Source organism: Elgaria multicarinata, chromosome 3 (assembly GCF_023053635.1).
Source record: "Elgaria multicarinata webbii isolate HBS135686 ecotype San Diego chromosome 3, rElgMul1.1.pri, whole genome shotgun sequence".
Classification (NCBI taxonomy): Eukaryota; Metazoa; Chordata; class Lepidosauria; order Squamata; family Anguidae; genus Elgaria; species Elgaria multicarinata.
In genome coordinates this window covers 136,701,862-136,715,101 of record NC_086173.1, presented here as the reverse complement: position 1 = coordinate 136,715,101, position 13,240 = coordinate 136,701,862, and the positions used below count along the sequence as shown (strand labels likewise).

The window sequence follows — 13,240 nt, the reverse complement described above, 5'->3', positions numbered from 1 at the left end:
ATTCAGCTTTCATACCTATTATCGCAGAAAAGGTCACAACTCCTAATGATTAGAATATACCTACCTGGTGTTGCTAGATCTATAGATATTGGAAATATCCGGTGCAAAAACTAGTTGACCAAAATATGACATGCATCACTGTAAATATCTTCAAATTGGGTTTCAGAAAAGTCATCATGAAATGTTTCTTCTATCACAAAAGAGCTCACAGACTTTTGACAACACGCTTATTTGCGGGATTAGGAAGCAAAATCTATTCACACAAGGAAATTATACTGAAAGCTTTTCAATAAGATGCTGCATTACATGACTATTTTTAAAATGGAAAGTAACTAGAAGCAGTAGAAGAATGGGTATTTTTTTTTTTTGCCTTTTGTCCTTAGAACATTTGTAGTTGTTCGCAGCTTATTTGATCATACATATATATTTCATACCTGTGTACAAAGAAATGTTATTAAATTGCAAAAGATGCCATATATCAGTGTAGTTTACATTACTGATAAATGTATTAAATAGTGGATGTAGCGCTAGGTTTCCCAATAGATGAATCAGTATCAAAATATACAAGTTGGACCTGAAACAAAACGTTCCAGTCTATCCTCACCTATCAACTATTGCTTCTACTCTGGGTTCTAGCCAGTCAAGTTCTGCTCTCCTGCCTCCTACATCATTCCCCCACAACCCGCTTTCCTTTTCCAAAAGACACTCAATATTCTGCAGCCTCACTGGACTTCTATGGGTAGGAGTTGTCCCCATTCAGTTTGGTTTTATTGTTTATACCACTAGGTCATAACAATGACCCTGCTCAGTCGACACACTTAGGCCATTTCTACACCTGCCTTTCCCCCCGGGATCATCCCTGGATCACGCCTGTGCATCCAAATGACACACAGGGGACCCCAGGAGCAGGCAGGGACGATCCCTCCATTTTCCTGGGATAACCCTTAGGTGTAGAAAGGGCCTAAGCCAGAGTGGTTAAGCATTTTGAGCTAAACATTATGGCTTAGTGTGTCATGTGAACTATGACTTAGCCTGTTATGTGAACCATTCCTAACCATGATGGTTACATAACCACAGTTTAAACACGCTCACTAACCATTTGCTGTAAACGGGTTAGTGGCATAACCACGGCTTAGTATGTTGTCTGAACTGCAAACCTCAGTATTCCCCCCCAAGCATACTGATATCTTCCTCTTATTCCTCAGTAGCCCCTTTTTGGCTCAAATCCTGTTGGCACTTAGTGCCTGAGTTTGGTGTTAGAGGGAGTGACGCTTGAGCTTTCCCTGCTTCACCCTATCCAAGTATGTATCTTGGCGTACCATCCTTACACAGAAGTTCCTCCGTATTTTGAAAATATTTGTGTCACACATATGACACATTGTAGTAGTCCAATTTGGATGTTACCAGGCCATGGATTACCATGGTCAGACACTCTATTAGCTCCTTCTGCCCAGACTCTCTTTGCTACGTTAGCCCCAATAAGGCCCTGACCTCCCAGGTCCTGAATCTATATTTTTAGGGTAAGAGATTATGCCATAAGCATTGGAACACACAAACACGATCCAGCATGAAAATAAACAAGGTCTGCAACCATTTCCCCCTTGGTCTACAACAAAGGCATTTCTTTATAAGATGGTTAAGATTTACAAAGATGTTTAAATGTTGCTGTTTTGTTTCATACCATAAGATGGGTATGCACTTCACACACAAGCGCACGCACGCACGCGCACACACACACACACAGAGTTTTATAGGCTGCTTCATCAGAATTTCCTAAGTTACATTGTGCTCATGTTTGTTAAATCTATTTAATTATGGATGAAGGAATTGCTTCATGTGCTTTTTTATTTTATCTAATTTGCACAAAACAAATCTATTGTGTGACTGAAAATAAAATCCAAATATTAAAAAAAACACCCTGCAATTTTTTAAAAGCTTTAGAGAGCCTCGACCCTATTCTGCTTTCCTTTTAATTAAAACATGCTTAAGCCCTTCAAAGGGGCTCATTAACACATCTGCAATTCAGATTAATTCATTTTGTCACTGCTGTTTTGACAGATGGCCATACGTAGGATACCGCAGATTTGCAAAGCATGCAGGCAGCACAACAACAGATTGTAGCAATCCTCAAAGAAGTTTAAGACTAAAACAACAAAAACAAATGGAGAAAAAAGCCTAAAAATTTTTTTTGAGAATTAGGGACTATGTTTGCCTTATTTTCTTGAGATTTCTCTGTCTGAATAGGCAAAGGAAAGTCGTTGAAAATAACACCATCCCTTGTCAAACACACACAAATCATGTTAGCAGTTGTCTAGTATGCAAAAAGGGGTGACTGAACTAATGCACATTAAGAGGAAGGAAGAAAACAATAAATTGTTGCCACAGCTTGGCCATCTCTTAAGAAACTGCCAGCTAAGTGGTCTAGGTCCATAGAAGCAAAGGGTGCAGGGGTGGGTGGGTGTTATTTCATTTTTGCTAAGCTTGGGCTTCAGTATAGTCTTACAATATCCCAATAAGATATCTCCTCCCAACTAGGTAATAATTATTTTTCTCATTTTATAGAAGGAGAATTACGGCTGACTGAAGATGACTGAGCACATGACTGTGATGTAGCCCTCGGTACTGCAAACCTCAGGAATCACACTGGTCTCCAAGTTAGGTATAAAAGAAGGTATTTCCATCACCACAGACTAAAGACTCTGGACCAGTGTCCTATAGATCCTACATCCCCACCACCAACAACCCAAAAGGGATACAAGCATTTTAAATAAATAAATAAAACAAGGCACTTTTGTAGCACACATTATTAGGCAACAACTGTGTTTTCAGTTGGGAAAACAGTGGAGATGCTGCAGTCTTCATGGCTGAGCCACAGGAGAAGGCCTTAGAAATATGAACTAATTCCCTTGGATTTATCTACACCAGAAATTGCTTGAACCTCCAAGGGCACAGCCTGCAGGCAATCACTGCATCCTAATTATTGATGCCTAACTCCAGGTAAGATCAAAGTGTTTGGCCTTCTTCAGACAAAAGCATTTTCCAGGGAGTCCAAGTTTCTCTGATAGCTGTTCCAATCCCAGATACATGCAATCTAGAGTATGTCCCCACATCACAGGGTTGTTTTTTTGGTGTGTGTGTGTGTTTTTTTTTTTTAAAGTAGCAGCTGATTCTATGTGACTTTGAATAATGTTCCGGTGTGCCAATTTCACATCTGCAAATCAGTGAAAAACACTCAATATTTTGCTAAAAAAACAAACAAAAGACAACTAGAAAGGTGACCACATATGCCTAGAGCATCAGAATGGAATCCTACTTCAGTCTAAAATGGGTGCGTGAAAAATCACAGAATCAAAACTCTCTTTAAGAAAACGGTGGATTAGCACATTAAGAGCTGTGATGTTAACAGGAACTCTCAAGTGTCCCTCTGGGGATAAATCCTGCACCTCCAGTTTCTTCTGTAGGAATAGCTCATGCTCATCAGAGACCCCTGGTTTGTCCTTATGCAGGAGAGCTTCAGCAGCCTGGGCAGTGCTTTAAGGAAAGGAGAGTATGCTATTTTTATTCCGCAGGATTAAGATATTGCCAGTATCCCTGCCTTAAATACGGAAAGGACTGTGAGTGAAAGTCATTCCTGGGAAAATTGCCAAAATGGAGGCATATGCAGACAGTGCTCTTCACCCTCATTTGCCTCTGCAGAGTAAGCTGCATTCTTAACATGATTTATCTTCCATTGCCAAGATGGATTCCAAACATCAAAACAGATCTTCTGTATGCAAACATGGGGCTTACAAAGAGGCTGCACCCAATAAGCTAATATTCTACAATGCACTTGGTAAGTTGCTTACGCTGAATATTGGCTCAAAGGCCAAAGTAATACAGGGGTAACAAATGAACCCCCCACATCCACTCCTGATATTTTTATTAGTTTGTTAAGAATTTCCCTAGCATTATCCCTGGTATGCTGAAAATATTTTTTTAAACTCAGTTTGAGAACTGGTTAAAGAAATACCCAGGGGACAAAACAGCATCTACAAACATGCTGAAGTTTCTAAGTAAACAACTTCTGCAGCTTCTTAAATATAGGAGAGTATAGAATTTAGTAGGGGGCTGCATAGAAATAGCTGCTGATAGAAAAACTCTCAGAATAAAAATCAACTCCATGTGCCTATGGATTCTTGTTTGAATCACCTTCCTCATATGAGGAACGGGACTATATGCTCAGTGGTAGGACATGCATTAGACCTCAGATTCAATCCCTAGAAAGAGCACCAGAAAAGGCCACTGTTGAAAATTTGGGACTGCTGCAATCATTTAGGGTAGACAGACTGCATGCCGTGGAAAAAATAGAATAACCTAGTATATATCTCCCAGAAGGCAAAGAATAACAACCTTGTTTTATGAGAGTATAGGGACGGTAACTTTTAAAGGACTTTTAGAGCACAATCCTTAAGGATTTACACACTATAGATGGAGGGCTCCTGGCTTGGCCTCCTGCTATTTTTGCTGGCTCACCTGGGGAGGGGCAGGAACAGAAAGGCTTGTGGAACCTGTGTTCCCTCGTCTTCTCCATTCCCTCCCCTCCTGGCCCACCAAGATGTCCTTTCCTACATTCCTAGATACTCCTCTGAGATTGCAACAGTGATCTTTGAAGAGAAGCAGCCATGGAACTTACCATGGTGGCTGCAAGGGGTGGGATGGGAGAATTCCCCATTCGATTTTCCCCTCTGAAAAGTTCATATGGCCCAGGAAGAGGAAACCCACAATCTCCAAGACACCATATGATTGTTCTATTACTCTTTTAGGTTGCATTCGTCGGAGGCTTACGGCCATCCAAAGCAGAGCAGGAGGTGAGGCAGTGGCGATCTTCACCTCTGCTGTGCCTCCCACACTGAATTTTCACTAGATGGGCTTCTTCACCCATCTGGCCAAGGTGTTGGAAAGGGAGAGGGTAGGAGGGTAGGGAGGCCTGTGGATACGGTGTAAGCCATTGCTTCCCCTCCTTGCCTGCCACCACGTCCTGTTTTGCTTCCCTCTGAAGTCAGGGGGCGTGGGGCTCCCGCGTCAGCAGATCCAGGAATCCAAACTGTCCTATGGCTGCCCAGACTCTATACAAGGGCCATAGGACTGCTTTCTTAACTGGTACAAAATCAAGCCACATTTCAATTAATAATCTCATTAGTACACAACAATACTGAGAGTTTAAAATTTACACTCATAATGAACCATCACAGGCAAATAATGATCAGTTGGGGGAAATCACTTTAAATACACTGCTTGAATTTATAGTGGATATTTTATGTCAAGGTAATTATAACTTTCATTGTCACAAAATTTGGAATGTAGTTAGCTGATTAAGCTATCACTTTTAAATAGAACTATGTTGTTGCATCTGTGTGCACTGCAGCATACTTGGAGTGGGCACAGATCCAATTCAAAATATGCCGCTTTAAATATGCAATTAATAAATTGCAATAAATTGCAATTAATAACCTTATTACTTTCATCTCTAATATATTTTGGGGATGATTTTGTTAAACACGAAGCGAAGGGCTAGTGAATTAATCTCTAGTATTGGTTTAATGAGGAACTTGCCTAAGACTCACCTGAACCTTCTTCTCGCCCTCTAAACGAGAAACATGCCTTCACTGACAGACCTAACCCATTCCCTTACATCAACGAAGGGCATTTCTGAACAACACTTTTATAGGACATAGTTGTGCGATTGCTGCAGTTTGCTGTAGCAGACTAGAAAGGAACAGATTTCCAACCAATTACAGCAAGGCACAGTGAAGGGGTTAAAGAGATAAGATAAACAGCACAGTGAGAATAGATAAGAAGGGAGCGGTGAAAAGATGTTTAGGGAAAACTTCAGAAGTAAGCAGCCGCCAGCTTTCAAGATCTATTCTAGTAGCGCAAATGAAGGTAAAATATGGATATAGCCCAATTACAGTTCCCCTTGCCTCAATATTTATTTATTTATTTATTTATTTATTTATTACATTTCTATACCGCCCAATAGCCGAAGCTCTCTGGGCGGTTCACAAAAATTAAAACCATAATAAAACAACCAACATGTTAAAAGCACAATTACAAAATACAGTATAAAAAGCAAAATACAGTATAAAAATATGTGGTGGGTGGGCTGGGAAGCAGCTGTGTCCTGCAGCACCTTCCCCGGCACAATTGGGGAAAAAAGAAAAGGAAGACAAGCAGAACAGGCGGGAGTTAATACTGCTGAGCTAATCCTAATGACTAATTAGCTAATTTCTAATTAACTGTTTAGCTGGTACTAAATAGCTGCAGGGGGTCATAGACAATGACAGTGCAGGCACGCTGTTGGGGAAGGGAAGAGACGTAAAAATGTAATGCAGTGGCAGAAGCAGGACGAGAGCGCAAAAAACGTCCACAGGGATACCATCGCCAGACCTACAGGTTCTGCTAAATGCACGGCTGACACCAAAAATGGTAAAAGCTCATTTTAACCCGTCCCATAACACCTAGTAGAACTTGGCTATGTCCTGATATCACAGTGTTGATATCTGAACACAGCCAATTGCCCTGGTGACATGTAGTATCGATAATTATAGACCCAAATCAACTAAAAAGAAGAAGACGAATGAAAGAAGGGCAGGCCCTGCCGCCAGGCTTATAAACTAATAAGACGAAGTACAATAGGGAAGGGGAGTGAAAGGAAAAGATAGAAGTGGGAGATCAATTCTTCAAGGACAGAGTGAAATGGTAAAGTTATAAGCACACAGTTATATCCAGTTCGGGTCAGGCTGGTCTTCCCTTGCTGATATTTTGCATTTAATAGAATTGGTTCTTTGGCTGATGGATGGGGCCAGGATATCCTTTGCCTTTGCTTCTATAGTCCCAGGGCAACTAGCAACTGCAGCAGTGTTTTTTCTGGCAGGGAAAGAGGACCAATCAAGCTCCCAGCAGTTGCTTCTTCTCTGGCCAATGTATAAGACTAGGATGTTTTTTCCTTGGCCACTGGAGAGAGCCAGGGTGTGTTTCCCTTCAGCTCTGCAGTCCCAGGGCTACTGCCAGTTGGAACTGAACTTTCTTTCTGGTGGGGGAGGCATGGGGGAGCAAGCTCCTTTCAGCTGCTGCTTGGCTGGTTGATGGGTGAAGTCACGTCGATCTTCCCCTTACCATGACGTTCTTCATGGAGGTGCAACCTCCCAATGGCCCTTGGTCCCCTGGCCAATGTTACAGGCCAAAGTGTGCTTCCCTTCAGCCCTGCAGTCACAGGGCAACCAACATGTAATTGCCACAAACTGCCATGATGTCAGGTCACGAGTAAATTATCCCAGATTTTCAGAAGCGGAGCAAATAATTAAACATATGCTGATGCTGTTTTAAATGGCAGCCGCACATCTAGTTTTGTTCTCAGAATACCTTCTTATCTCTAATGGATTTGTGTATTTTTCTTATCTTGTGAATATGGTTACTACAGCATGCAATTTGGGAAACAGCCATTTAAATCTGAGTAACAGTTTTATAAAATGCGGCTATCATTTGAATAAAGTGAGCAGGTAACATCCTCTTACTGGGAAAGGTTGCTGTATTCAAAAAAAGGCACACCTTCCATGGCTGATTACCAAAGATCAAAACCTAAGGTTTGTTCTCTCTTCCTTGGAAGTATGAGTTCTACTGCACTAGGAAATGGTGGGTGCTATGTTTCTCCCAGCATTTAAAAATACTAATATTTGAACACAGATCAAACAGGGCCAGTAAAAAGCATTTATGCGCTTGCAGTGACTTCATACCAGCCTTCATGATCTATGCTCAATCTTTGAAAGTAAGATAGCATGTGAGAAAGGATTGTGTATGTATCACACGTGCCATGGTCCTGAAAAAGAAATGAATAATGCAAAGGAAATAGCTGAAATATAAGAGGTCATGCTGCTGAAATACCTTGTCAGTGCCAAAGCCTTTGCTTCCATTTCTTTCTTTCTTTCTTAATGACATACAATGTAAACTGATTCTGTTTTAGGGCCATTTAGCTCACTACAAACTATGCAGAAACCGCAAGTTTACATAGGGTGAGCAGCACGTTGAGATGTGACACTACTTTAGAGCTGTTTCACTATCCACAATGCCATAGACATAACTAATGCTCTAACAGAATACAACTGGCAAGAAAAAGAAGGGGGGGAATTAATATTGGAAATACTTGCCTATTGCTTCTGATAATTGTGCTGTAATGCCACTTATTGAAGGCAATTAAAGCTCCTTCACCACCAATAAAAATGCAGAACTACATGCAATTTGTTGACCTCTGTAGCTTCTTGGCATTATGTTCCCCTCACCCCCACCATTACCAGTCACATATAGCTTCAGTCGCTTATGCATCCTATTAACAAACAAAAAGACACATCTATTTTCCCAATTCAGGAGAGTCTCCTCTTCAACCAAGTTTCCATAACTAAATAATACTGTTATTTAGAGCTGCCACAAGAATAATAAGGCCTCATTTGATACTCACGTCGGCTTTCATACATGCTCCTGGACTGGGCCCAGATTTTGAATGGATCTGGCTTCTTTTGCCCAGTGTTGTCTGGTTGGTCCGCAGCTGGTGCTTCAGGGGCAGGGTAGTCCGGAAGCACCTGAGTGCCGTGGACAGGTGAAGCAGTGTGTGTGCTGTGGTGGCTGGAGACGCTGTGCTGAGAACTGTTTTGGCTGTCTTTCCTTTCAAGTGGTTGCTGTAAGCAAGAAAACCAGAAAAGAAGGGGGTGGAGTGAAATCCCAAGAAGGTTAATGGTCTGTGAGTGAGCAATTTCCCTTAGCTTTTCCTCTAGGTTCAGCATTTCTGCATGGTCCTAAATAAATATATGAAGTCACTTTTTGGCTCCTACATTTGTAGTTTGCGCTGAGTGCAGGTAAATTTCCCCCATGATTGACAGACAACGAGACATGTGAAAAGAAAGCCATTCGTCACAGAGAAAAACATGCAACGGACAAAACATAAATCAAGTTTCTTTATAGATTAGTGATTCAATATATTTTTACTCTCTGTTAAGAATAGCCTCTAAAAACCCAGGAATGGGAAATGCTGTCAGTTGGAACTGGACAAGACAAGATAAATAAAATACACTATCTTCTATGTACACATGCACATATTGTTATTCAACTATTCTCACACACATGCCGCCCAATCGTTTCTCCACCATCAGATCAAAGTTGATTGGGGAATGAGCTTCACCTCAAAACGATATACCAGAGGACAGATCCAAAGCAGAAAGGCAAAAAATCATACAAGCCATAGGATATGGGGCTCAGGCCCACCTACCACAGATTAAATATCTCGCAACAGTCAATGAAAGAAACAAAGCTAGGAAAAATTGGGCTGAAATGTTTACAACTGCTGTTAGAGGCTGAATCAGGACAGAAGTCTTTGCAAACCAAGCTCCAATAGTAGGTAAGGGAGACATTTAAATTCCCAAATCTCCAATTCCCCTTTACTTTTGTCTACTTCTAATAGACCATTAATCACCAGATGAAAATTTCTTTGTGGGAATTACACCAGGTGATTCTAGTTAACTATAGAGCTTCGGCTATGGGGCGGTATATAAATGTAATAAATAAATAAATAAAGTCTGAGTAATGTATGTGACTTAGGGCACAATCCTAGGGGTTCTGCCTTGGGTACTAGTAAGTCCCCAAACTCAGGAACTTACGAGTATCCTATGCAGAGAAGGAGGTGCCTTGAGCCTCCCTCCCTACATTTTATCTAGATAGGTGATTTGGCCCGTCTAGCAGAAGCTTTGGGTAGTGGGAAGGGGGGGGGGTGATAGGAAAAGGCATAAGCCAGCTGCTCCCCTCTCCTCCCCTCCCTGTCCTCAGAAACGCCTCCTTTCCCCATCTCCATGCTCCACTTTGCAAGTGCAGAGAGAGCAGTTCTCTCTGCGGCAGCTACAAGGGGGCAGGGGGCATGGTTTCCTGGCTATGAGGTCAGAGCCATTTCTTTATCCTTGTATCCAGAAAACAAAAAAATCATATGTCCCCCAGATGCTGTCTAGGGGACATAGGATTGTTCCCTTAGTATTGTTTAAGAGGGGCCTGTTGAGGTGCTTGGTTCAGTGAAATGAAATTAAGAAAGGGGGTTCTCATTCTAAATAAACAATAACTCCAGAGAGAAGGCAGAAAACATAGCCATCAATCTGAATTTTGAAAATGGTGCCAAAAAAATATGCCTAAAGTGAACATAAGGAAACAGAGTGAAGAAAAACAAACACGGGGGCGGGGTGAGGGGTTCAGGGAACAACTGGGGCTACCCAAGCCCCCTTTCAATTCCAAAAAAATATTCTACCTTCAGCACAACTGCATTAAATTCTGAGCAGGTCATTAGGGAGGGGCATGTCAAACCCGCCTTAATCCATGGGCTCCATAAAATAGAAAAGTTCAGAATACTTTCAACCAAAGGCTTTCAGTTCCAGCCTAGTTACAACTCTGGCTTGGCTATTTTGAGAATCTGTCGTCCCTTTGTAAATGATTTCAAGGCACAGAAGACCTTTGGAAATAGGCATGGCTTGGCTTCTCTGGCTAGGGGTGCAAAAGCCAGGGGTGGAACATCAGGCCTGGAGACAAATTCTACTCCCAATCTGCCCATCTGGACTCTTCCTTTCTCCCAAACATTGATCATTTTGTGGCTTTTGCACAGTTACCCCCAACCCCAATACTAAAAGGTTGAAATGACTCTACTAAGGCTTCGTTACTGGCTAATGTATGCTGGTATTTGTGGCATTTTGGCTCCACCTCTTTTGCCTTTGGCCCCACTCACCACTAGAATGCGGCTCCTGAGAACTTCCTGGAAATTGAATTCAAGCGTTGGGCTTCTGCTATAGGCAATTTGCTCCTTCCCCTGGAGTTCTGGTTGACGCTTTTAGTTTAACAGGATGTCTCTTCCCATGTGCCAACATCTCCACAGGCTAGGGGTTCTTAGGTCAGCTACCTAAGGGCCCCTAGGTAGTTGACCTAAGGACCCCTAGCCAGTTGAGATGTTCTGCCCAAAAAGATATAGGTCTGGCATGCTTGCTCCTGAAGGAGTGCAGTTGCCCAAGAGTCCCATCCTTCCAGCTTCCAGGAACAAAACTCTTCCTGTCCCCCAATCTCCCCTTCCAGTGCCACTTCTATCCCTTCTCTTTCTCCTTGCCTCTGTTTCTACTTTCCGCCCTTCCGCTTTCCTTTCTGGCTCTTTCCTCCCACTTTTCTTGCCCGCTTCTCTTTGCAGCTCTGTATCCTTCTAACCTGTCATCCCTTTCCCCTGCTCTGGCTGGCTATGGAACTGGCTGACTATAGGGTGGAGATCCCCACAGGATTCCTAGTACTTCAGGTCTCTGATCTGAACCTGCTCCCAAACCAGATTTGGAATGGCTCATAGCCACGGGCGGTGCTCCAAAGCAGCGTCCTCTGCATTGTTGAGAATGCAGAGTACAACTCTGTCTCTGGTGTGATTTCAATGTTAATGAGAATTAACAGAGCTGTAACCCTTCTTTCTCCACCTGCTCCCAAGTGAAGCTCCTCAAGGTTATCAGCACAGTCCACAGAGGAGTGACACCTTCTGTGATAGGCGTTCAGGCTGTTGCCCTCCACAGCTGTCCTGATTTAGCCAATTCCAGTCTGGCAGTTGCTCAGAGAGGAGTGGTGAGCCCTGGAGGGTTCTTCACACAAATATACATTTTGGTGCTAATGTCTCACATGCCACGTTAGAGCGTTAGAGCGTATTGAAATGTTTTTTACAAAGTGCTTTTCCATTTTGTTTAGCTTCAGCTGCCGATCCACACACATGGGTAGCCCCACATACAAAGCATTACAGTAGTCTAATCGTGAGGTCACCAGTGCATGAATGACCATGGTAAGGCTATCCCTATCCAGGAACGGGTGTAGTTTATTAAATCCATTCTACATTACAAGAGATTTTATGTTTAATTCTACATTATTTACTTTTCGAGACAAGGCAATATGACACCCAGTGGCTACTATGGAGTAACTCAAACCTCAGTCTGAGTACATATCAATGAGATATTAGATAAAAATTAACAAAGGACAACAGGGAAATCGTTAGTACTGCTCTTTGTGACAGAAAATGCTTCATTTTTTTTTTAACAATAGCTTTCCGTATAGCTGCTGAGAGGCGTGGCAAATCCAACAGCAAAAATTGCTTTGGAATGCTTTATTGATGCCTATTGAAGCTCTTGACCCATCAGTGGCATTACTTTAAAATGATATTCTACCAGCTGACTTGAATATGAAATTGACTCTAGATTTCAAATGGAATTTTTAACCATATCTGCCAGAGTTTTTAATCTACTGTTTTTCAAATGCTTATGTTGAGGCCAATTCTCCCTCCCACATCAGATGTGGGCAATTCACTCTTTTATTTATTAATAAATGAAACAATTTTAAAAGAGCACGGTGGAAACATCCCTCTGATACAGACAATCGCTTTTTCATCAAAGTACTTCCATCTTTTTGATGCCAGGTTAAGCTTGTCCTCTATTCTTGGGCATGTGACGGGAACTTTTAATATCAGGTGTTTTATCAAGTCCAACTATTTAATTGTAACTGTTTCCTAGGAGTTTTAAATTTGTGCCTGTTCAAGTTTTTATATTATGTTTTTATTTTATTTTTTGTATTTTTTTGGATTGTAAATTTTGTGAACCACCCAACAAGCTTTGGCTATTGGGAGGTGGAGAAATGAAATAATTGAAATGAAATCCTTCAGGATAAAACATTTTAGCTGCCCTTTTGTGTGTCCCCACTCGTATCACAGGAATTGTAGATGAGAACAAACCCAACCCATAAATGCATATGTCGAATTTCAAGATGAACTGATCAAGTGTGGTTGTTGTGTGGTTTTATCCTGGTTGTGCTTTTTATATTGTATTTTGTATTTGTGTTTTTAAATTGTTGGTTGTTTTATTATGCTCTTCATGGTTTTAATTTTTGTGAACCGCCCAGAGAGCTTCGGCTATTGGGCGGTATAAAAATGAAATGAAATGAAATAAATAAATAAGTAGCTGGTTTAAAAAGCTCACAGAGCTTTAAAAATTGGAGTAGCAAAATGTGAGGTAAAGGTTTACTCCAGCCTTGCCAATAAATAGGGGGTAAACAGTATCATGCTCCTGTCTTCTCCAGTCCCAGAATATAGCACTGGAGTTGCAATTATACACACACACACACACTTTTCTTTCCCTCCTCCCAACTCTTGGGAGGGAAAAGCCAGAAAGGGCAG

General features: G+C 41.7%; 1 protein-coding gene across 9 annotated transcripts in view; it reads right to left on the bottom strand.

The window, feature by feature from the left end:
- Nucleotides 1-13,240, bottom strand: part of MAGI1 (membrane associated guanylate kinase, WW and PDZ domain containing 1) — a 527,537-nt gene that overhangs the window by 39,271 nt on the left and 475,026 nt on the right. For all 9 annotated transcript variants that reach the window (XM_063122040.1, XM_063122041.1, XM_063122042.1 and 6 more), the window contains one exon: nt 8,492-8,708. In XM_063122040.1, the coding sequence (XP_062978110.1) occupies nt 8,492-8,708 (217 nt within the window). The remainder of the gene's footprint in view (nt 1-8,491; nt 8,709-13,240) is intronic.